The following is a 25,295-nucleotide window of genomic DNA, read 5'->3' as shown; positions in this document are numbered from 1 at the left end:
ATAGATTGTTACTGGTAAAGTTCGAAACATTCAGAAAACACCTGCAACGTCATAAATGTACACTTGACTCTAGTTTCATAACTTCACAGTGAGATCGCTCTACGACGAATTTTACAAATGATAATTCTGTAGGTTTTTGGTTGTTAAATCTTTTTTAGTGAGCCAATAATGATTTAGCAACCGTTTTATATACAAAGCTTCAATAAATAATTGAATTTTAGAAGAAACCAGAACTCCCGCATAAGCCCAATAGTGACACCTACACTAAAATCAGTCATATCTGACTTCTTCGACACTCAACTGTTGTCTATTAACACGAAAAAATCATTTAAGAACAAAGGACACGAAGTAGCTGAGTTACGATTTCGAAAGTTAAATTTTTTTGTAAAATTCGTCGTAGAGCGATCTCACTACAAAAAATCTAACAAAAAGGGATACGTATCATGTTTGGTATCGTTACAAAGCTTAAGGTTAGGGCTAAGCAACTGTACAAATTTTGATTTAAAAAAATAAGTTGGAAGTGTTCCAGCAGTGCTCAAAGTTCGCCAACTGTAGCAAAGAAAAAGATGGTCAAAAATTGGCCATTAGAGACAACATCTAAAAAATAAGTTACTAGTGGTGTATAGGGCGTGTTACCCTCTATCCATATCAACAATCCGAAACTTCCACGGTACAATCCTTTCGACTACTTGGGGCTACAGCTGCCCAACCAGATGTTCCAAGGTGATTTTTTTTTTTTAAATTAAAAAGCTTAGAATTAACCGCTACACCACCGGCCATGGACGACACAGCTGCTGGTTCTCAGAAACGGCCCAGCCGTTCGGTCTGATTTTTTCCTGTGTGATGTTCTTGTCCATCACTGATTAATAATATGAAAAAAAATTATTGGTGGACCGCGTTCCCTTTTTAATCTCGTTTCAAACCAACCGAGAACATTACGCACAGCTGAAGTGGTAGATGTTATAACTTTGGTTAAGACTAAGTAACTGTTTATAGTGGCAGATTTCTTCGGACTATCGATACCTGATTAGTAAGTTTAACCGTCAGAAGTAATAGATTCGATGATTATTCCATACAACAATACACTTACCACGAAGAAGTTAATAGGAATGAAATCCTTAAAATAGTTGATGAGCCATTCTGCAGAATAGAAGGTGAGTAAAATAAAACAGCCAAGTTACATAATAAAAAGAATTTTGTTTTTATTTAAAAAAGAGAATTTAAAATGAATTTTTTTTGTATTTCTTTTGTTGATTTGTTTTAATGATTCACATCATACAAGAATATATATTATGAATAAAAAGGTAGTTTAGTTATGTGTAATCTTGGTTGGTATAATTAATGTTTTTCCTTTTTTTTTTTTAAAAATTATAATAATAAATATAATCTAATTAATTTATTCATTAACTAAGATGGTCGTATAAAAATGTATTCATCTTTAAAATGTATGTGTGTGTGAACGTTTTAATCAAACTAATTTAGTCAAAAAGGTGTACTACACAGGATCATTTTGTTGGTCATTTTTTGTATAGATGTGCTTCGACCCTTAAATTCAATTTTGAAATCATTTTAATAAGGTTTTCGTTTCCATTTTTAATGTTCACTGTTTTATGCATTCCATTAAGAATTTTTAAATGGTAATTGTTTCAAGAAAGAGTTCATACATATCACATAAATATATATTTATTAAAGAATTTTACTAATGGTCTAAAATTAAATATCTTAATTTTACAAAAATACCTCGATTTCTCATTTCATCTGTCCAATATATAGATTTCGAATGATTTACGTTAGAATAAAAGTTGTAATGATTTTCACAAATAGTTTTTTTTTTCTGTTTACAATTTATTTTTGTCGATTGGGTCAGATCTGGAAATTATTTAAAAAAAAGAAAAGAAAAACGCAAAGCAACCAGAAAGCTTTCTTCAAACATTTTCTTTTTCATTATTATCACTGGTACATAGATATAGATATAGAAGACCCCAGTACACTCACCAATTAAACTAATTGTGTTCTTAAGTGAACGAAGACCTCACAGACTCGAATCAAATGAGAATTTTACAGTTTTTTTTGATGAAAATGAAATGTGATCACACGACCGAGCTACAAGGAAGTATATTGCACCCATTACGTTCACTGTACCATTTAACAAACTGAATTGTTGATCTTTTCGTTCGATTGATTTTTTAGAATTTTGAGAACCTCAATAAATGCAAAAAACCGTACTTCCGTGAATTCTTTTATATTACACCCTTGCAACCCTTACTAATGTCATGCTAACATTTCAGAAACGGCGAGCGTATTGCGATATTAGTAGATTACGTCCTTGTTTGATTTTTATTTTGATTTTACCAAGTGTAGCGTTTGCAGGTCGAGCCGAAGCCGAGGTATGCAACCACTCAAGGCAAAATACCAAACAAGTAAGTTATTTTACTCACTAAGCTTCGACTAACTTTTAACGATCATGTCAATGAAGTAATGACTCATTTCCCAGGGCTTGCTGAGTAAAATCTGCTACTTCTTATGATTAAAGTGAAATCTCTTCTTCAATACAAAATCTTTTATTTCGTTTGCTATAACATAAATTTTGCTCGTCGTTTTCGAAAACAGAGAGAAACTTATGCTGAAAATATTTGAGAAAAAGTAAATGTGCGTGGAAAGGTGTTTGACTTAGACATGAAATCGATGATGTCAAATATCTGGCAATCGTACAACTTAAATATTTGTCATTGGAAATTTGCCGATAGAATGTTTCAAAAGTTATTGTAATTGATAGATATTCCATTTGTCAATAGAAAATGTTTAGGACTAGAAATGTTTAGGATTAAAATGTAGCTCGTATGCTAATAGATTTTTGATTAATTTATTGCAATATAGCCGGTATAAAACGTAGCTCGTATCGTACAGCATTAATAGAAAAGAAGAAGAAGAATTAACAATTATGGGAAATATTTAACAAATTTACAACATTTAGTTATTATAATTGATAAGTTAATTCTTTTAACTGGTAGATTGTCTATACGTTTCATTTATTTAGATTTTAATTTTATTGTAGGTTTATCATTTCACTTCTCATTTAGGTTTTACAAAAATTAAGATTAAAAAAACGAAATTGAAAAGAAAAGAAAAGTTACAACAGTCCAGCAAATTGGCATATCGATTGAAGTGGAAGAATTTATGTACAAATTTACAGAAAAACATGGTTGCGGTTGAAGTTGGGCTTTCCAAAGGTCGCAAGAAAATATTTTGATCTTTGGGACTTGGTGTTCCGTGAGTAGCACGCCGTAAATGCGCTTCCGAATTTAAATTTTGGGTGAATTAGTGGATGAACAAATCAATTAAAAAATTAAAAATTATGAGAATTACGTGAATCACTCATATACGACGTTTGATTTGTGTTTGACACTTCAAATTTTGAATTTTGAGCGGACTTATGGCTTGAGCATCAGCATAGTCACAGTCAAAGAAGTATCATGTAATGACATCTGAAGCACTAAACACAGCATTTGTATGGTGCAGGCGATAAATTGTTTTTTTTTTCGTTAACGAAGATTAGTTCAGTTAATCCTCCTTTCAGAAAAAACTAAATTTGAATAGGTTGTGGCGGGTATGAGAACTATCGACAACGTTTTGACTACTTTTTCAATTAACAAAATCGAAATTTCACACAAATTATGTTTTCAACCGGCTTAAGCCGAAAATGTCAAACATTCAGCTGACCATGACCGACATTTTCGAATGGAAAAATAGTTACGGATTGTACGACTAAGAGTTTAAGAGTTGGAAACGTTTACGGTACATTGATGGAATAGATGTTATTGGCAATCTCAGAGTAGATCCTACGCGTATCACTGTAAAACACAATTGACTTTTGCTATGTTAAAATCGTAGAAAATCACAGGAACGTAATGTTGCCAAACAAATAGTGTCATTTCTATGTGAATATTGATGAAAAATTGAAAGTTTATGAATGAATGAATGAATGAATGTAGATAAGACCCATTCATTGACTAGGCTAGGATTTAAAAATAATTTTTTTTTGTTTTTTGTTTTAAAGCTTTACAAGATTATAAGTTTTGTTTCGGTTTTGTAATATGATTTACGGGAGGAGAATAGGGAAGGGGGGAAATATACAAAAAAGTTTGATTGACTTTTACGTGATCTGCTGCAAATCGTCTTCTAAATGCGTTGACGATGATGCTCTCTGGCAACAGTCAATTGCTTGGCATGTTTGTACACCTTCACACATCACATCGACACTCAGGGAACGTCTCTTTTGCGCAGCTACATGTTCCAAAGTCTTATCAATCGCCAGTAGCCGTTTCTCTAATTTTGTAGTGGCTAATATGTCGACCTAATTCGCGATTTGGAGAGAGAAGTAAAAAATTGAAGACTCAGTCCGACAAAATCGAAATGTGCGTGCATACCTTCAGCGACTGGTTTAACGGTAAAATGGCAATTATGTACCACGCCCAAGCAGGACCATCGGTAATAGTTTCCCAATGTGCCTCCAATGTCGGCATGCATCCAAAACTTTTTAAAATCTCTTCTTTGGTATGTTCTGGTAGGCTGTCGTACCATTTGACGGCTTTGTAAAAAACGCTGGAGTGTAATTTTGTGACAGCTTGCAATCGATCGCGACTGATTTTCTCGTCGCAAATGTATTCAACTTTGGCCGTGTCGTAGCCGTCCTTCTCATCTCGATCCAATACTTTGAACCGACGACATCCGACCGTACTTAATATGGCACGACCGTCGCTCAATTGCACACAGTCACGTATGTCCAACATGGTACCGTAGTCTGAATAACGCTGACACACATGCGGCTGAGCATGAGCAATACCGAACTGACGATCACCGCTCTCGATAGCCCGCCGTATCATTAGTCGATACCGTGATTCGTAGACTAGAAATTTATGTGTAACGTTCGATCATCTCAACTTTAATGAATTTTCGATTTAAAAGCCTTACCGAATAGCGGGCATGGAACATATGGAAATGACACAGTACAGATGAACACTGGCACAAATTCTTCCTTTTCAATTTCTTGAAGTTTTCGCTTTTCGTATGCTACTGGAATGAAACGTTGCATTGCAATTTCTATGAATTTTGTGACATATTTGCGAGATAGTGCATTCCGAACGATGTTCATACTGTAATCATCTTCGAACGATGATTTACATAGTGGACAATGCGACGAATAGTACAAGCATCGGTCTAGACAAACCTATATTTTCGGAAATGGAATTTTGGTTAGTTTATTTGTTCGATTTGAAAAAAATTAACAAAATGCGCAATACCAAGCAATATGTATGGCCACATGGAGTAACAACCGGTTTCCACAAAGTTCGATAACACAAGACGCAATCAAAATCAGTAACTTCTACCAGTGACGGATTCACTTTGAGTACATTTGAGGTGGAATCTGTTTCTAATTAAATCAACGCACACACTCGCATTACTATCAGTTACGCCTTTGAATATCGTTCAATCTTCAACTTACTTTGAATTCTATATATTTCTTGATGTATCCTATCTATTAATCCCCTTATCCTAGTATTTGGTCTTGGAATGATGACACTGTCTGTAACGCTATAGCTGTTTGCGCTTTTCAGTCGACGCTCTGTGGAACGGCGTTGACGACATTTTGTAAAGTTAGTTTCGTCTTCTATGCAACTGGAATTTTCTTCATCACAATCACTGGACTCGGCAACGATTTTGCGGTTATAGTGCCGCCGTTTCCGACGACGTCGCATGTATGGAGTGGCCAATGGAAACGGAGAAGATTTGCGAGTTGAGGATAGCAATTGATGAAGTAACTGGAAAAGAATGTGAATTGATTATACGAACGTAAAAATAAGCTAGCTTTGATTAGGGTATACCTTTGAAACCTCTGGTAATATAGGTTGTGAAATAGTCGATATTTTATTCAGCCATGTTGAGACACAGAATGCTATTAGAGCATCTTCCGTTTGGCCCAAGCTCGATAGAGCGTATGATCTACGCAAATGTGCCTGTAAATATGGAAACAATTAATTTATTAGTGGATGGTTCAAAGAACTGTTAATGGACCTAAACGAGAAGCTGAACCTATTAACATTATTAACGTATCATGTCCGACGCAAATACCGAGGAACATTTTACTTCACAAGAACTAAATTCTCAACAACTTAGCTGTTTTCTATTCTGCAAGTATTTTCTAGCACCAATTTGATTGTTCTCCCAATTTTCATTACTTCAGAAGAAGCTGGTCATCTCCTTATCGAAGGCGGGGAGATATATATCAAAATGTATTTTTAAACAATTGAAGTAATAGATTTTCAGTCAAACACTAGGTTATATTTGACGTAAATGACGTAATAGACTTAATTAATATATTGTGATAAGTCTAACGTTTCTGAAAGGGTAAGTCTCAGCTTATGAACCGGAAGTTTCAAGTGTAACTGTATTACTTCAATATATTCAAAAGGATCGTTCTGCTTTACGCGTAAGACTTATCATGAATATCTAATACCTAATTCAATTTTAAATTTTAATCAACTGGCTGGTTCAGAATAGCAAACCAATATTTATTTCCCAATTCAATATGACAAAAATAGAACTTTAACATCCGTGATCCGTGTGCATTTACTTAATTAAAATGCTATTTTCTGAATACATTGTGGTGATGGTAAATATTTAATATTTAATAAATCTCGTACATGAATGTCTACACTACAAGCTAAAAAAAACTCGTTTGAAATGAATTTTACGGTCAAATATAGAGAATCGGACCAGCTATCACACATCGAAAGACCGTTTTTACAAAACATTTTCATTCAGTCTGCGTGCGTAATCGATATACCACAATATTTATTTACCCATGCTATAAATACTTAAAAGAGAGGAGAAGGCAAAAAAAACCACACAAAACAAAAACATTCAACACTACGAAAAATAACTGACCTTGTAGGAAGTTGGACGACTTTTAAGTGCATTGTCTGCATCCGCTAATGAACTTTTGAAATGACTGAGGCGATATAAGACTTCAGAACGTAGTATAAGTCCTTGGTAGTTGTTGGGACCTATAAGTAAAATAATTTATTCTTAAAAACACATTTTCCAAGAATGAAAAAATTTTATATTACTTCGTGTTATCGTTTGTGTTATTGCGTTTCAAAAATATTTCTTAAAATAAATGTAGAAATAAATATTACTCATTTATCATATTATCATTGTACTATATGTAGCCCAGTCCATGTATACAAATATGCAACAAATAAATTAATAACAAAATTTCGTGTGTTATTTTGAAAGATACTTTACGGTCAGAGGTGCGTTCAACTCGATAAAAATAAAGGAATAAATGTAAATAATTTTTTTCCCGAACTAATGGTTGGTTGATGACCTTACTATAGAATTAAACTTTTCTAAATTTAATAAAAACGACTTGCGGTTTATCTTCTCCATAATATGCTATACAATAAGTTCAAAATTGGGTGGGAAATTCGGAATGATTTGACATTGTAAAGTTTTGTTTGTCTGTATACAGAATCTATATTTGTAATCAAGCTTTTCATACAAACATTATTATGGTATGTAAAAGCTCCAATACAAACTCGTCGAAGTTGTGTTAGTATTACGGAGATAAATAACCGCCTTGCATGTGTTCGGACGTTTGATTGTGTGCACATGTGTTTGTTTTATTTGTATTTTGAGTAAGTTTGCGAGTGCTTGATAGGCATTTGAGAATGATATTCTAGAATATGGAGTTACATAATTTAAGGTTTATGTAACAATTTTAACAAAAAAACTTACGTCATAATTAAAAACTAACAAAATCAAATATTGATGAAGTACAACTTGACAACAGTCGAATTAAATAATAGAGATTAGAAGACCTCAATTCGATAATGAATAAACAATTAAACGAAACATTCCGGACGATAAAAACAAAACGATGATAACACACATTTCCGGTGGTATTTAAGGAACTTTCGTCGCCAAAATTAAAGAAATTCTTTCACGTTTTTTTTGTTCTCGAACGAAACGATGATGAAATAACAGAGAAATTTTGTCAATCATCTGTTAGCTGTGAGTCTAGTAAAGTCGTGTCAATATGATACACTCTACAATATAGAACGTAAAATAAACAAAAAAATTATAAGTAAAGCACCTCAAATTAAATTTGGTTGCATCTACTATGACATCTGTTATCGACAGATACGGAAAAAGACGATAAGTTTGGCTATCACAGACTCTTATAGTAAAAATATAAATATGTTGAAACCAATGAAGTAACAGATTTTGTTTTAATCATTTGCAAAAACTTCGATGAAATACACAATACTGGTGATTTTGTTCGGTAAGGAGAGACTTACAAGTCTCACTATTTAATATATATTACGTGTTACGGCATGTTTCATTTTCATTTACATTGCCTAATCACGTAAAGCATTGTACTTACGAGGTTCCAAGTTGTTATTTGACACCCCACTTATCAAATACACAACTTGGAACCTCGGAAGTAATATACTATTACATGCTGAGGGCGTTGAAACATGAAAAGTAAGGCTTTCGACGCATATAGCATGTAATTAACTATTGCACCTGGCACATGCAAATAAAATATAAAAGGAAAAATTGATGAAACCAACTATACTGAAAGTTAATTCGAATTAACTTTTTTAGGATTGCCTACATTCAACAAAAAAGTCTACAGAAGGAACAATTTGAGATACGAAAGTGCTCAACTAAAAGTCACGGAACTCCATCGTATGGTAGATAATTTAAGGAGCCGCAACGACACGAAAAAATTGTTTGAGTACACACTAATGCCGATAATAATCATCAATAACCTAGATTTAAAAAAATTTTCAGAGTCAATATACCACTTCATATAAGCCAAATTATTATCTTTATCGCTCCCAAGTTATGTAAACATTTCTTTAAATCCATGGCGAATCCAATTTTTTTTTTGTGTTATTCAAATGAAAAGTAACATAAATAAAACATTGCTTAGTGGTATTATGTGCTAGCTTACTTCTCAGTTATCTTTGACTCCCAAAAAAAGTGTATTCATATTGAGTATTACATCACCAAAATGTGTATATTTATACACAATTTTTATCAACACGAAAAATTCTTATGCGTACAAAGTTTGTTATACAACAAAAACTTGAAAATGCTTTGCGCTCTCTTTGTGTTTATGTTTATACAATTTTTTTTTGTTAATTAATTTACTATCTCTAATCATAAATAACGTGAACATACAATCAAGTATTTCTGTGTCGACTAGATTAAGAACTTAATTTTTTGTTAATCGGTAATTTACTTCGAAAGTGATTGATTGTTCGGTATTAAGCAATATGTCTGCAAACAGTATACGATATGCAATTGAGCTCTGGGATGGACTAAGAGGGATACAAGTTTTCTCAATGGAACAGTCTTTTGGCGAATACGGACACAATTAATTCTCATCGACTACATGTCGATTCGCTTGCTCAAGTACATTATTTTGTGGTGCAAGGTTTCTGCTGTTATCATAAAGAACTCATACCAAACAAACAACGACGGTATTCGAAGTTGTGTATACGTACAACCATCAAAAATACCGTTTTAAAAATCAAATATTGAAATCTGTTGCGTAGTATCGTGCTGGAAAAATCACCCGAGCGTGAATTCAATTTTCTGCGGGCAATGTATTAAAATAGCGTTTGTCATTGACCTATTTTTTTTGCAAACGTTTTTATTCCCTTGACTGAAAGTCAAGGGTCTTACGCCAGAAAATACCCTAAAATGTTAGTAACCATACAGTGTATGAAAAATTATCAAAACCTTAATTGTTTGTAAGCATTTTTTTTTGTCACGACGATAACTTGAGTAAGTCTTAACCGATTTTGATGATTTTTTTTTAATCGACGAGGAATGAAATTCTTGAGGTTAAGTTCGAAGATGAGCCATGTCGGGATAAGGTTCTGGAAACTATTCCAGAAAAACATGATTTTATTGATAATTGTAATTGATAATACAGTGCTGATAATTGATATTGTGATAATGTGATAATGATAATTTAATGAGTTGTGGTAATATTATATAAAATGTTATTAAAAACGTAGAAGAATGGGATTTCTGAGGTTAAGTTCGAGGATGGGCAATGTATAAGGTGGAAACTATTTCAGAAAAATAAGTAACTGATAATAATTGGTAATAATAATATTGTTCTCTTGACTGAAGTCAAGGGTTTTACGCCAGAAAATACCCTAAAATGTTAGTAACCATACAGTGTATGAAAAATTATCAAACAATTAAGGTGTTTGTAACCAATTTTTTGTCATGACGATAACTTGAGTGATTCTTAACCGATTTTGATGATTTTTTTTTAATCGACGAGGAATGGTATTGTTGAGGTTAAGTTCGAAGATGGGCTATGTCGGGATAAGGTTCTGGAAACTGTTCCAGAAAACAGGATTTTACTCTATTGATACTTGATAATACGTGATATTATACCGCTGATAATTGATATTGTGATAATTTATGATAATTTAATGTGTTGTGGCGATATTGTATGAAATGTTATCAAAAACGTAATTGTTTGTAACCATTTTTTTTGTCATGACGATAACTTGAGTAATAATTCTTAACCGACTTTAATAAAATTTCTTTTAATCGACGAGGAATGGAATTCCCGAGATTAAGGTCGGAAGCTATTCCATTTACTATGTTGATAATTGATAATTATTGGTAATTGATCATTGATGATTCCCTTCACTGAGAGAAGAAGGTACGTCTGTTTTGAATGAAGTCGTTGTCGTTCCTGTTGTCGAAGTTCGGATTAACAGTTAATTGGAACAAACTTTTAGGACTGTCGTATGACTTTTAAGAAAACAAAATAATTTACCGCATTAACTTAAGTATGGTTGCCACTCAACAAAAAAGTACTCCTTGAGATAGCGAACTGTCAAGTAAACAAAGCAAAAATTCATTTTTTTTTTCTTTCACACGGAGTATTTTTGTGGTAAATGGTAAATGGAGAAATAGAAATGGTTCCTAGTGGTATTATTGATATTTAGGTATTTATCTTCGCTCTGGTTACTTCATTTTCGCATTAATGCCACAGCGAAGAATTCGCCTAATTTAAAATACAATGCACTACGGCAATTATTTTTGATTTAATGCCACCACGAAAAAGGCTGTTGGCGCAAACCTCCTTATAATACAGCCTTGGAGACCACAGCGGATCATACTGATACAGAGTGTGAGCTGTGTGGATTGAGTGGAATTCATTGAAAACGTCAAATTCCTAACAAAAAAGACATTTGAAATGTTGGCCACTGTACCTGAAATTACATATACAGTGAGCATATAGTATTACAAAAGTCAAGCAATTCTAACATTAGACAACTCCGACGAGTGTGAAGTTTGCGGCTAGGCCAAACCTAATATTAGACAACTCGTACGAGTGTGAAGTTGCGGCCCGAGCGAAGCGAGGGTCGTAATTCACACGAGTTGCGGTATCATATTGCAATATTAGACAGCTCGTACGAGTGAGAGGTTTGCGGCTAGGCCAAACCTAATATTAGACAACTCGTACGAGTGTGAAGTTTGCGGCCCGAGCGAAGCGAGGGTCGTAATTCACACGAGTTGCGGTATCGTATTGCAATATTAGACAGCTCGGACGAGCGATAAGTTTGCGGCTAGAGCGAATCGAAGGACGAGTTGCGGTATCTTACTGCATTAGTTAACAACTCGGGTCTTATTGGATTATTGCACAATTTGAACTAATACAAAGTGACAACATTTCATTTTTGTAGAAGTAAATGTATCAAATTAAACGAATTGTGTTAGATTATTACATCCATACCGTGACAAAAAGGCTTGGACTTCAGGAATTGCCCATTCTCACCCAGATCAAAAAATCAGTTAAAATAAATTAAGATAATTATAATCAAGGTTCTGAAACAACCAGGTTAAGAAAACCCTGAGTTGATCACGAAGGCGGTGACACACAAAAACAAAATTCTTTCAGAACCTTGATTATAATAGTGTGTAATACAAGGTAAAAGCAAAATGAAATGATCTAGTCTGGTTTTTGACAATTGACATTGAATTGACAAAAAATGAGGCTCGACAATTTTATTTTGCTTTCACTTTAATTAATTATTTTGGAAAAATTATCAGTCAAGGGACCCGACCCGCCCAAAAGGTGGGACCTAGTATATAATATCGTCCGATAAGTATTCGTCACTTGATTCGTCATCTTAAAGGTGGTGAATTAATAAACGAAATATTAAACGATTTGACATCAATTTCCATGTTCGAAAATTCAGTGCTTTTCTTAAAAGTGAGTCCATCAGCAAACAGAATTCGTTTTGCTTTATTAGCTTTTTCCGTCAAGATGACTCATGGCAAAAGTTTTTTTTTGTTGATACAACCGACTTTTTCTCTCTCTTTGTTTTGAAATACTTTTCCAAAGAATGTTGCACACTTTTTGTGGACGAAATTAATAAAATAATATTGTGACAGCGTTGATAGATTGTAATAAAAGTGATGACGTAACATAGCTGTGCCAGGAGTTACGGTCTACATAAAACGAAAGAACAGAAATTGATTTGAAAATAAATTTTATTTCAAATGCGAAATCCAGTTAAGGAAAATCCAGTTCACAAATGGAATAATATTTTCTTAACGATGGGGATTTCACATTGATAAATGAATGAAATATGTGATAAAGAAGAGTAAATTGAGCCTATTCAGCCGTATTATAGTCTAGAACAAACAAATTGTATAATATACTCATGCCACAGAACATGCATTTGGAAATTGAAGGATGATGAAAGAATGTGAATTTATATTGAAATCACTTCAATGCTGTTAAAGTTCTGTGCGTAATGTTGTTATATAAAGGTCATCACCCTCCTAACGCAATTTACGTTTAATCATGTTTTTTGAGACGTAAATGTGCTCAAACACAGTTCGCTCCCACAGAGATTCTCTGCGCTCGTATGCTCTGTAGTATACTTCTCATAATTTCCGACTAAACTTTTGCATATTCAAGCAGATAGCACACCTAATACACATGAACAATAGTGTAGTGTACGATGAGTTGGATACCAGCCTGGCATGTGAATGAAAACGTTTTCATTGTGTACACACTATACACAAATATGTGCGGACGCATTTCAACTACATATTTATAGTTTCATGTGTGTTTACACCACCTTTTATCTGGCTTTGGAGTGGTTTGGCTTGGACACATCACTGTATACAACACATATAGATATCACGTCACTTTAATTATTTCAACTTGAGATAAATTACAAATAAGACTTTGTTTTTGCTTTGACTGACTGAATTGTATCAGTACGTAACCAATCATACCTGTACAATTATTACAGGTAATATAGTCGATTCGTTGAAACATTTGCGGAATTGCATCGATATTTACATGGTCTAGAAACTAAAGCATAGAATATCATATGGTAAATTGGTTCAACTGTAATGTAGGTTAATTTCCAATATCACTTCCCTTACTATATACAACCTTGAACTCAAATACGATTTATTGAAAATATAACGAAGACGACATTATAACATAACTGCATAATGTGATTACAAATTATTAATGTACAATTGGTTTTCAGTCGTTATTTACCTATACAATGTAAGAGCGACCACCAGACCTTCACAGAAATGTCGATAATTGAATGTTATGTGGGGTTGAATGTGTTCGGAAAAAGTAATGATAAACATATAAGACGGCCGTCGTCGAAATGCATTCTTTTAAGTAGTAGACGCACTTTGATTTGTCCAATCATAAACTGATGTTTATTTACATTTTCATTGATAAATTTCTTATCGACCTGGACTGTATTGACTCATAATAATGGTGAAATGATTGTACATGTCGACTCTCACATAAATTTTGTGTGTAATAAATGACCATACGCAGTGCTGCAATAATGCTACGTGAACCGACGATTTGGAAGCAGTTACGCTATCGAGTGGTGGACAGTCGCAGAAATCGCATACCGTGTGATACATGGATAATATGGGATCTATCGTATTCCCAATTGGCAATTGAACGTTGAGAGTAAGTTTGGTTTTTTCGTCCATAAAATATCTCAAGTACTTTGTTAAGGCACAAGCAAGACCGTTTCGTACAAAATTTAAGTCAAAAAGCATCTTCGTTGTAACACATTAAGCTCAAGTGTAACATAACAATTTCACCAGTTTCATGACCCATTCCAACCAGAACATCCAACTTTACGATTACACTGTTTTGCAGGTGTGAATTTGAAATTTTTTACAGCATTGCCAAATAAAAGTTTGCATGTAGTAAGAGATACAGTTTCGCATGTTTTAAAAGAAAAACTTTTTTTTTTGGTGCATGCTGACGTGAATTTTTATTCATATATGCACGAATAATGCAAGAAGTAGCATAAAATGCTTCAGAAAACGCTCCTATAACGTATTTAAAGTGCAATATGTGCTGAAGCTATTTTCTTTTCTCGCATAAATTTGTACGCCAGCTAAAAATGCAATTAAATAGAGAATTAAATTCATTTATTCAAACACATATAGTTCAGCAATTAAAAATGGAACATTGGGTCGGTAGAAAACTTGGTGCATACATTTCCGTTCGTTAGAACATTGTGTCTTGTTATTCATTCTTTTGCTGCACTCATGTTTAAAGCTTTATAACAATCAATGTGTTCTTTCACATGCTAAGTTGAAGTTGAAACGGAAATTTGTTAACCAGTTACGTACGGTAAACTTCTAACCTAATGACGTTTAAATAAATAAATTTGCAACAAGAACTTTTACCGGCAAACAGAAAGTACTTTAAATGGTAATTATTGTCAGATTAAATCGAAATCAATTTAGTGAGACAAAAGGGAATTGCCAAGAAGTTTCAAGAAATGGAATTTTAAAAGCAATCGCTTAATGGTTGAACTTAATTTCCATTCTTTCTACTCGCCAGGAGCGCAGACTTATAACGTACAGCGAAGGCTCGGACACCACTATTCGAAGGTTGATTGACATTGAACACTAGTTCTATTACTGAATGAAACTTTTCTCGTGGGCACCACTATTCTGCCTCACCTCAGTGGTCAAAATTAATAAAATCTTTACCAAAAATCGAATCGGTTGAACAATTCCAGCGTATCTTGTAACTCAGCGCTGGAATCTTTTTTGTAAAAAAAAATTCCTCGCGTAAAGAGCATTAGAGAAATACCACTTCAATAGTTATTTGTTCAACGAGGGAACAAAAGTTAGAATTTGCATTTAGTTAGAATTTACAACTTTTTATACCGAGTTAACTTTCGAAGTGACAGCGGAGGGGAGAAAATGATTATTTTCTAGCCTGCGTTATGAAAAAACTTTTTTGTTGACAATGTCTTACACTCAGTGCATTAAAGCCTCCAAATTTGACACTTGTCAATTCAGTGTTCATGCTAGGATTAGTGCTGTGTCTTTGATATGGTAGGACCGGCTTTCGTTCTGAAATTTTGATCACTGCGTAGCCACTGTGGCTATAGAGTAAACGTATGTAACTCTCTCACAAAATCGTGCTTTGTTTTATATGATTTGTAGGGCAATATTCATAAATACTAATCGGCTCCCTTTCCATTCAAAGCAATCACTTGTTAATACAAAGGCTTTTCTCTCTCGTTTAAATAATTGAAAATAAATTTTTACATAAGAACTGTGTAACATACCAAAAGTAATATGCTTAATCAAACATAAACAATTATTAAACCAACATAAACTATCGCAACATATTCCAATTAGCACAAAGCAAATAAATTTAAATTTTACAATACAAAATTTCATGAGTTCTTTAGCGTTGGTGCAATCGCATACACTTAAATTTTTTATAGTCTGATTTCCTAATAAAACTTTAACGTAACTAGTTGCTGCAAATAGCAACAACAAAAAACATTGACTAACGTTACCATCAACTTTCAATGAACAGTGCCATTTACCGATTTACAAACACAAATTTCAAACAAACAAAAAATCGTTAAAACGAGGTAACAGAAAATTTTGAAATGCACTATTCTGAAATCAATCTCCCGCCATACCCAAATCATTTCTACGCCATATAATGTAGTGAAACATAGCAGAAAATTCAAAATTCTTGTTCGTAGCATTATAATATCACAAGACATAATATTACACTGGTTGCGAGATTTTTCTGCTTTCAATTTACTATTATTTCACATATATAAATGTTTTAGACAATTTTTTTTTTGCTTCTCTCTGCTGTGATATTTTCAAATATGGCCAAGTTATTATATAGCCGACTCGACTAGACGACCTCAATTGCTGTAATAATGAAATGATCAAAAGATTGATTCGAATGGTGTTGCATGGGTTCATGCCTAGTATAATATGAACGTAAGCATATAATAACAACAACGACTGATGGCCGCGCGGTCGGGGAATTGTGCAAAACGCGAATAAAACGGTTGGGTGGTTAAGTAATTATGTTGAGTACCTTTGTTTCACAGATATAAAATAATAAAGAAAAAAAAATGGAACAAAGTAAAATTCATGCTATCTGTGCGCATGTAATTATTAGTAACAGTTAGTGTTATATTTACAAATTACGTATTTTAGTGATGACAGACGGGCGGAGGTGTGGAAAATCCGTCGACTAATTTATTTTTATTACAGGTCAGAGACTCGCCAATGAATTGATTTCTTTTTAGTAGTTTTTAGTCTGAAGAATAAGGAAAGACCAGAGGATCTATGTTGCTTTATCGAATACTGATCCAATGGGCAAATAGTCGTTCATATCGTTGACAGAAGATTTTCTACAAGACAATCCTCAGAGGATTTTCAAAGATTTTTCAGGATGTTCCTACCGTTTTCCATAGTTTATTTACTGATTCTGATTTTTATTTTTCAATTTCCAAGTCCTTTTTAAAGGACTTTATATGATTTTGAGTATTTTCTATGAATTTTAATAAATTTGAGTATTTTGAAGGATTGTCTAATGGTATTCTATTGACTGACAAATAATTTCTATGAATATTTGCACCCCCCTAGGTTTCTTTCAATTAAAGTCGCAACACAAGAGAACTGTAAGTTAGGAAACGTGCATAATTTTTGCTACATTTTATTTCTACGCAAAACCATCCCACTATATGAGTTTATGTACTGCCTTATGCGAAAATGTTACCATAACAAAGATCAATTTTTTTCCAAGTCATTTAACGAAATATCATATTTGAATATCAGATAAGTAAGAGCGAAGAGACATTTCTCTTATATAAAACCAACCATATTGTTTTAAAATTACTCGGAACACCTTGAGCCGAATTTTGTATTAAAAACCAATTGGGTCAAAAAATCGACCACGAAATAATTTTTTTTATTTCAATAACATCCACATAACACAATAAAGCGTAACAGTCGGCATAACATACACACACGAAATAAAAAAAAAAGATGAAAAAAAAAACGAAACACCGGCTGGTATACGGTATATTCATGGACAATGTATATTTTTGTGAAAAGTAGTATAACTTTAACAATAAGCATCTTTTTCTCAATCGAAGATTTGCAATAAATCCACAAAAATGCATATTATGTCAGTAGTGTATGTATAATAATGGACATACCATTTTCAGTTGTTTATTCACTTTGCCATTTTAAAAATTATGAAATCAAAAGTGTTGATTATAAGCACTCGTAGGTATGAATTATGTATTGAGTATAGATACAGGTTACATGGTGAGCATTGAATTTTGAAACTTCTGTAACACTTATATTGAATAATAAGTAATTTCAAGTTTCAGGTGCTAAATGTACGATTATGAACCGAAACCAGCTGGTAGTTATATTTAGCGCCTTCAGCTTCTTAAAAGCCAATTAAATTAATTGCGTTTTACAATCGGTCATAAGAGTAAAAGTTTGCTTGGAATGGGTAGCTCCATTTATTTATGACTAAAATTATTGCCGGTTACTGGCCGGGTACTAAGTTGGTCATTATTTCTCTAATTTTCTTTCCATAACGCGACAAAGCATACAACGACAATTTAGTACCCGATGGCTAAGTTCACACGAATGAGAATACTGCGTGTCATTGGGACATATTTTCGTTTGGCTTAGTTCAGAATAGTTATTTAGAGCGTGCGACTAACAGTCTATATGTACCCATCAGATTCAGTTAAATATTATTGGTTGAGAAATACACTTTAAGGTGATCGATACAAATCACTTCCGCCGACTCTGGCGGTGTAAAACATCGACCCATTCGATTTGCTTCTCCAACAGCTGCATTGATATTTGAAATTTGAATAAAATTTAGAATTACAAAGTACAAAACTTGTGTGTTTCAAATGAAATAAAATCGAGTGTGGAGTGTGTGGAAAGAACGGAATATCGAGATTGCAACTTGAGTTTGTTACAGATTGTTGAAAATAAATATTTGGATCTGAGAGTGAGATCTGAAAGGTAAGATTTATTTTCGGAAATTAATTTTCCTGCATGATATGTCGTGGGTGAAGTTTTAATTAATAAATTATTCACGCAAATTAAAGTCTAAGATTTGTGTTGCGATAATTATTTTAAGATTTAAAAAATTCATAATGCAAATACACTCCATTTGTCTTCAACTTATGAGCCAATTAACACCGACTTAACGCTCGGAAAAATTGCAACATAATGAGCGTCATTAGCATTTGTTTATATATGCTGTTTGCGTTTGCATGAAACAAAATATAAGAAGTAGTTTTTGAAAACTGTGTGCACAAGTTCAACCAACAGTGTCGTTAAGCCATTTTAAATTGGATTGAGTTCGATTTTGTTCATTAGTTTCCAGCTCCGAACAGTTCTGATATGAAGACAAATTATATGAAATATTTAAATGACACGACACCTAAAGCGTTAATTACATTTTCTGTGCTTGACGTGATCTCAACTATTTTTCCTTGTATCTTGTTCAAACGGAAATAAAATTTAAATGAAGAAGACGGTGAAAACACCACTTTCGGAAACTTTATATAAGAAAATTAGTCGTCGACGGAATGTTCTGATTTATACACACCAATCGATAAATCGACATGAAGCCTGAACACCAAGAAAAAAGTGACAAGGCTGCGCGGAATCGGAACAAATACTAGGTCCGTGCATAATTTATGACAACTTTTAATTGCGTAGAATCAAACACATGATTTACTATAAATTCATATTCACAGCGCAGACATGGAAGAAGATTAAAATGGGGAATATTTAATGAATGTTGCGTGTCACGTACGAAACGCTATAATATAGTATGACTCATCCATTCGTCGCATCATTTAACTTTAAAAATTTTCATTTAATATTCCAGGCATGTGTCATATTTTACTGTCTGATTTTATCGCAAATTTTCTTCAAATTATTTCATTCTACGAGCAAATAAAACTCCCTCATCGCATTCATATATCGAGATTTCTTTCTATATTTTCAACTGGAATGTATTATAATTTAGCAGTCAGAAACGGCGAAGCAGCAGCAACAACAAAAACATTCTTATATTCAACCATCCCCAAAGACAGTGTCATAGCACTATAAAACTGTTTTATCTTAGATTTTCCGTTGGTGTGTCTGAAGCATAAACAATTTATTTTGTTTTTGTTTGGATTAAACCAACCTTTTTTGATACAAAACATCACACAGAGAAAAAGTCCCTGTCGCTTCTTTACGTATAAATGTTTGAAAGACGTATATGAACTGTAAAGAATAGATAAACATTATGATCGTCATGATGAGACACTCCGGTTGTAAAAAGCCTTAACGAGACGAAATATAAAAAAAAGTTCTTTTCTTCAAAATATTTCTACGTATAAAATTGTATAAGAGCTAGGAAATATATACATCCAGAATGGGAAAGAAAGTTGAACAGCAAGCATAAAATGGTGAAATATAATTTAATAAATTGCTACAACTTAAAAAAACCTTGTCAACAGTATTGATCATATAATAAAATAGCATTTTAATGGCAAAGTTTTAGGCGTGCTGCAGGGGTGTCTAGTCTATAGACTCAGTATTAGTTTCATCGGAAAAATTTCAGCAGTCTGTTGAAAGCAGATGTGCATTTTATGACTATCATATAAAAATCACTCGGACAATAAATTCGCACCAACGAAATTCAATAAATCGAAGATAGATCTGCTCTAGTTTTCCACAATTTATGGCATTTTAACGTATTTTATGACGATCGAATGGATGGAATATAGTGTTAATGTAGACATTCGGACACGGGGTTCCATTAGCACCAATCAGTTTACCGATTAATTAACTATCAGACAGAAACTCCGCATAGAAATACCGAACTTCCAGAATCCGATTCGATCTGATTTTTCAAAGTGGTTACCCTGTTATACCGTAATTAAACGGAACAATTTAGAGATAAATTGGTCGGTTGCGTTGTGTTCAGTATATTGTAACTACCTACGAATGTTGTTCCGATTAATCACGCTCCTCGGATAGACATAATTTACAACCATTTTACATTAGAAAATGTAAATGAGAAACGTAACTAAAAATACGATGCGACCCCAATACCGGGAGAGAGAGAATTTAATTAAATTGTACCAAGAAATGAAATTGACGACAGCCTACGGGTTTTATGAGCGGAAAATCGACCGAGTCATAAAAGATTTCATTAAATTTTGGATATTAAAAATAGATCAAACATCGAAGTGATTGACAATGTGTTCGTGATGACCGAACCGAATACATGTCGCAAAAGTGTCAAGCGTATATGAGGCCTTATATGGCTGGATAATATTACACTGTGGTACGCATTCATGTGGAAAGGTTTTTTTCGGGGTTTTATCATCGATAATATTCCATTTGTTGGGTATACAATACTGAATACGTACCGTATCGAAATTTAAAATCAATCGGCCCTGTCCCTAATATCGTTACGTATTATGGGGAATTATCGATTTGTCCATATTGAAAATATAACATGATGAGTATGGTGTGATATATCTCTATGGAAATATCAGCTAAACGTTTCACGTACAGTGAACATTACCTAGCATATTTTAACTTTTGTTTAAAAAAAATCAACAACAACAAAACACAACCAATTTCCTCTTAGTAGGTAAAAGTCAAGAAAGTAAAAATAATAAATTCAGTTTCTATTCACTGTCAAGGTCAGACAGCGAAAATGCATGAGGTGTACATTGAACTCGAGAGTGTTTTTGTATATTTTTTTAGAGATAAATAAATGTTTACGTAAGTATTTGTTGTGTTGTGATGACTGTAAGTTGCACACAAAAGTTTATTTTGGTTAATACGAAAACACGATTATTGCAAATAGATAAAATATTTAATATTTCGCCAACGACGCAATTTATCGTTGTTGGAAGGAATTCCATGCCGCCGACAACCAATATAATAATGTTTGCTTTATCTGTTGAAGATGTTTTTGTCGGAACAATGGTTGCAGGTCTATCTTGTCGCCGGAATTTGTTGTTTTTCGAATGGGAAACTCTATAAAGAGCTTAACATAATTGGCGAAAGCAAGCAATTGCACAAACGAACGCCGCAATGTAAACGTTTATCTCAAAATGATATTTGCCCTGTGGTTGTTATCGAAAATAAAGCAAAGTAACAAGATTCGTGTCGAACAAAGAAAATGAATCAGAGAAAAATGTAAAGGAAAGTTCCATGAGCAATTTCTTTTGTGTTTTCTGAAAAGCGTAATTCATTCAACTGAACTTTATTGTCTCCAGTATTAGACTGAGCATCATCAATCAGCTACTCCGATCATTGTTAAGTTTTCGATTAAATTGACTAATTAATTACGTTCGAGAGTTCTGCCACATTCACAACGTGTAAAATGCAAATTGAACATGAAAAATCAATGTGAAACTAGAATTAACGTAGGGAACTTCACCATTCGTTCATATGTTCACTGTCTTTCATTTTAATTAAGGTTCTTTGGGCTAATTAGTAATTACATAACCAGGGATACGTGTTACGGCAATGTAAATGACGTTTTGTTCATAGGAAATATGCATTTACATTGCTTAATCACGCAAAAGTTACATGCTTTTGAAACCTAAAACACTTTTCTTGTTTTCGCTAGGTGTGTAGTAAGCCACTTTCGACTCTAGGGAAAACAAAAACAGGTAAAAACATTCACGTATAGCCTACATTCAGGTTGAGTATGTACGACTCGGTGACAAAGAAAATTTCGTTTGTTAGAAGACTCGTTAACTTTACATTATGCTACTTCTATACAACCTTTGTCACTTTTTCCCTATGCGAATTACTGAATTATTTTCTCTTTGGTAGACTCGAATAGAACGAATAATGCGCGAGCTATTCCGTGGAGTATTTTTCAAAGTTTAGAATAACAAAAATTGTAATCAAAATCGATAAAAGTCTGGGATTGTTATTGAAAAACCGTCAGCAATATTGTAAGTTTCAGTCAAAATATTCATATTTTGGTTGGATTTCAACAAAAACGTTTCCAATAAACACTGATAACATCCAAGTATATACATCCCAGTGAGTGCAACAAAGACGCTTCGAAAACGTGCCTAATTTGTTTATAAATTTAAATCAAATCTAAGTCATAAAAGGTCGATTCAGTTAATGTACAAATACGATTTCTGTAGTACTTTACCATCGTACTGGTTAAATTTAAATTCATTTAAATTGCTGTCGTCAGTGCATAATATTCCGAAAGTAGGTGAATTCGTATACAACAAAGAAATAAAAAAAAATTTGTTTAGACAAAATAATGTTGGCTGATACACGAAATTGATGTAAATGAAAACGGTTTTAAGCATAAGATTACATAACAAAGAAAAAAGTATAACGCAGATTGCATAAATTCTGCGTTTTTTTAACAGGATTATTATATGGGTATAAGTTAAATGCCGAGCCGTCTATAAACAAGAACATATGAAATATACGCATATGGTTTTGGTTTTGTATTCGTAAAATATATAAAATAAAAACTTCGGTTAAAAAAAACAGTATAACCAAGGCCACAACACAGCCAATATCATGTTATCTAACACAATTTTTTTTTGTGTGTGCTGTGGGTTCAGAGAGACCTAAAACGCTTTGAATTCATTTTTATCGTTATGGCTTAGATGATGTACTTATGTGATGTAATATGCAAAATTCACATTTAGATAATGCAATTTGCTTAAAGTTGTATTATTGGCATAACGCGATCTAATTTATACGAGATTAAATGGTTAGACTTTGAAATCAAGTCATTTGGTAACATTAATGAACATCGTCATTTTTTGTCGTATGGTGCACATGTTTCGTTTCTGTTGTGTTGACGCTTGTTCAATTAAATTTAAATCAAATTACATTTGCGCCATGTTGACTGTGTATATATTATTCAGTTCGTATTTTTATAAAAACAATTTTTTTTTGATGATATCAAAAGTCATCTGTTCTGTGTCATCGAAAACGTTAGCACTCCATATATATTGTAAATGAGTCATTCAAAATGATTCTAAGTTCTAACAGAGTTGCGTAACGAATTATTATGTGTCTCATGTTATGTAACCGTTCAATGTATCAATCAACTTACATTTTTCCAAGCTCTCGTTGCACGACTTCAATGCTTCATCCAGAGTATTGCGTTGCATGTAATTGATTGCCCGATCATTCGATTCTGGTGACCACCACTTTTCCACCAGCCTCAACACCAACACATCCTGTTTAAAACTATCACCAAACGTTGAAAACACTTTACCACAGATTTTACATTCGGTTTGGCCGTAACAACATTCACCACAAAATGTATGACCACAGACAGCGGTCACTGGACATTTAAGAATATCGTCACATAATGCACAGCACAGTGGATCACATATCACCGATCCGTTGGTAACACTAATTGATTGTTGAACATTTGAAGCACTATTTTGATGAGATCGATTTTGTTGAGATAAAACGGATGCAGTTACACTGTTTAGCATGGCCAAACTTAAATGATGTAATCGATCCAATGGCACTGAATATCCGAATTGTTGATGAATGTGTGCATATGCATCGAAACTTAATTCGATGCGACCCGTACAAGCCAACGCATCACCGTATCCCATAAACATATCCAGGGAATTGTAGGCATCGTCCTGAATGCATTGTTTGTACAGGTCGACAGCTAACGAATAATCACCTTTGGCAAACGCTTCTTTGGCTAAATCGGAGATTTTTGCCATTTTTGATGCAATTTTATTTTGTTTTGAATTTACGAACGCAAATTTCGATTACGTAAACTTGCACGATATCAACGTTTTTATATAAAACAAAAAATGAAACGAAATTTAAATTCACTTTTCACAAATTTTCTTCTCGATGAATCTCTTTAATTTACTGTGTCAATGCCACATTAAGCACAAATACGCCACAGAGAGAAGAAAAAAAAACTGTTTTATAACCACAATGATTGCATAAAAGCACTTAAATGTTTTCACCGAGGCTATTGTTTATGTACTGCAGTAATAAATCCATACAAATTAAAAAACTCTGATGTCTTATCAAAAATGAGCCAAAAAAAATATTTTCAATAAATTCTTGCGACTATAACAACACTTTATCAATTCTGTTTTGTCGACATGAAATGTGTTTCTCAAGAAAATTTACGCAAAATATCGACACTGAAAAAAAAATTCTTATGTGATCTGTTATTACATAAACATGAGGTGGTTACATATTCAATTTTCACTCTTTCAATTTTTCTGTCAAATATTTTTATTCTGACTATCGTGTCGGATTAACTTGTTGTTTATCGTTTTGATGAGTTTTCCTTTTAATTTTCTTCTTTTTTTAGCTCTCGTACGATATTGTGAATCAGTGTTTTCTACGTACAAATCGAACAAATCGCTTAAACATTACGTCGTAAGTCTTGTTACGTGCACTTAACGATTTCAATATTTACTCATTTCATAAAAGAGCACAATTATTATAAAATCGACGAATTTTTTTTTAATTTATTTTTTTCTACTACATAACATTCTTATGTAACACACGCGGCATCGAAATTTTCAGAGTTATAATGTTTTTTCGACCGAGCAGCTGGAAATTCACTTTTCATTAGAATTTCTATAGATTTTCCAGCATGAATCACTTCGCTCTCAAGCAGACGATTTTCACAAGCAAACAAAGTTCTTTTTAAAATTATTTTAGCTTCACATTAATGATGGTTGTAGATTTATTGAGTGTATTAACTCCCGACACTATATGCTATATTATGATATACTGTCAAATGTGTAACAAATAATAATAAAAAATAAAACTGAAAGATAGTTTGCACTCTAACTTCGGCCGCG

The 25,295-nt window shown here is 33.2% G+C and overlaps 1 protein-coding gene across 1 annotated transcript; it reads right to left on the bottom strand.

The window, feature by feature from the left end:
* Positions 1-1,520: 1,520 nt before the first annotated feature.
* LOC119073696 (LON peptidase N-terminal domain and RING finger protein 2) lies at positions 1,521-25,295 on the bottom strand. Its single transcript, XM_037179296.1, has 8 exons — positions 23,552-25,295; positions 6,946-7,064; positions 5,883-6,014; positions 5,504-5,819; positions 5,301-5,431; positions 4,972-5,227; positions 4,428-4,906; positions 1,521-4,354 (listed from the first exon to the last, which is right to left on the bottom strand). The coding sequence occupies exons 1-8, from the start codon at positions 24,183-24,185 to the stop codon at positions 4,154-4,156; spliced, it is 2,268 nt and encodes a 755-aa protein (XP_037035191.1). The 5' UTR covers positions 24,186-25,295; the 3' UTR covers positions 1,521-4,153.

The sequence above is a fragment of the Bradysia coprophila genome, unplaced genomic scaffold (genome assembly GCF_014529535.1).
Source record: "Bradysia coprophila strain Holo2 unplaced genomic scaffold, BU_Bcop_v1 contig_138, whole genome shotgun sequence".
Classification (NCBI taxonomy): Eukaryota; Metazoa; Arthropoda; class Insecta; order Diptera; family Sciaridae; genus Bradysia; species Bradysia coprophila.
The sequence above is the reverse complement of the archived record's forward strand: the minus strand, read 5'-3'. Positions and strand labels throughout refer to the sequence as shown.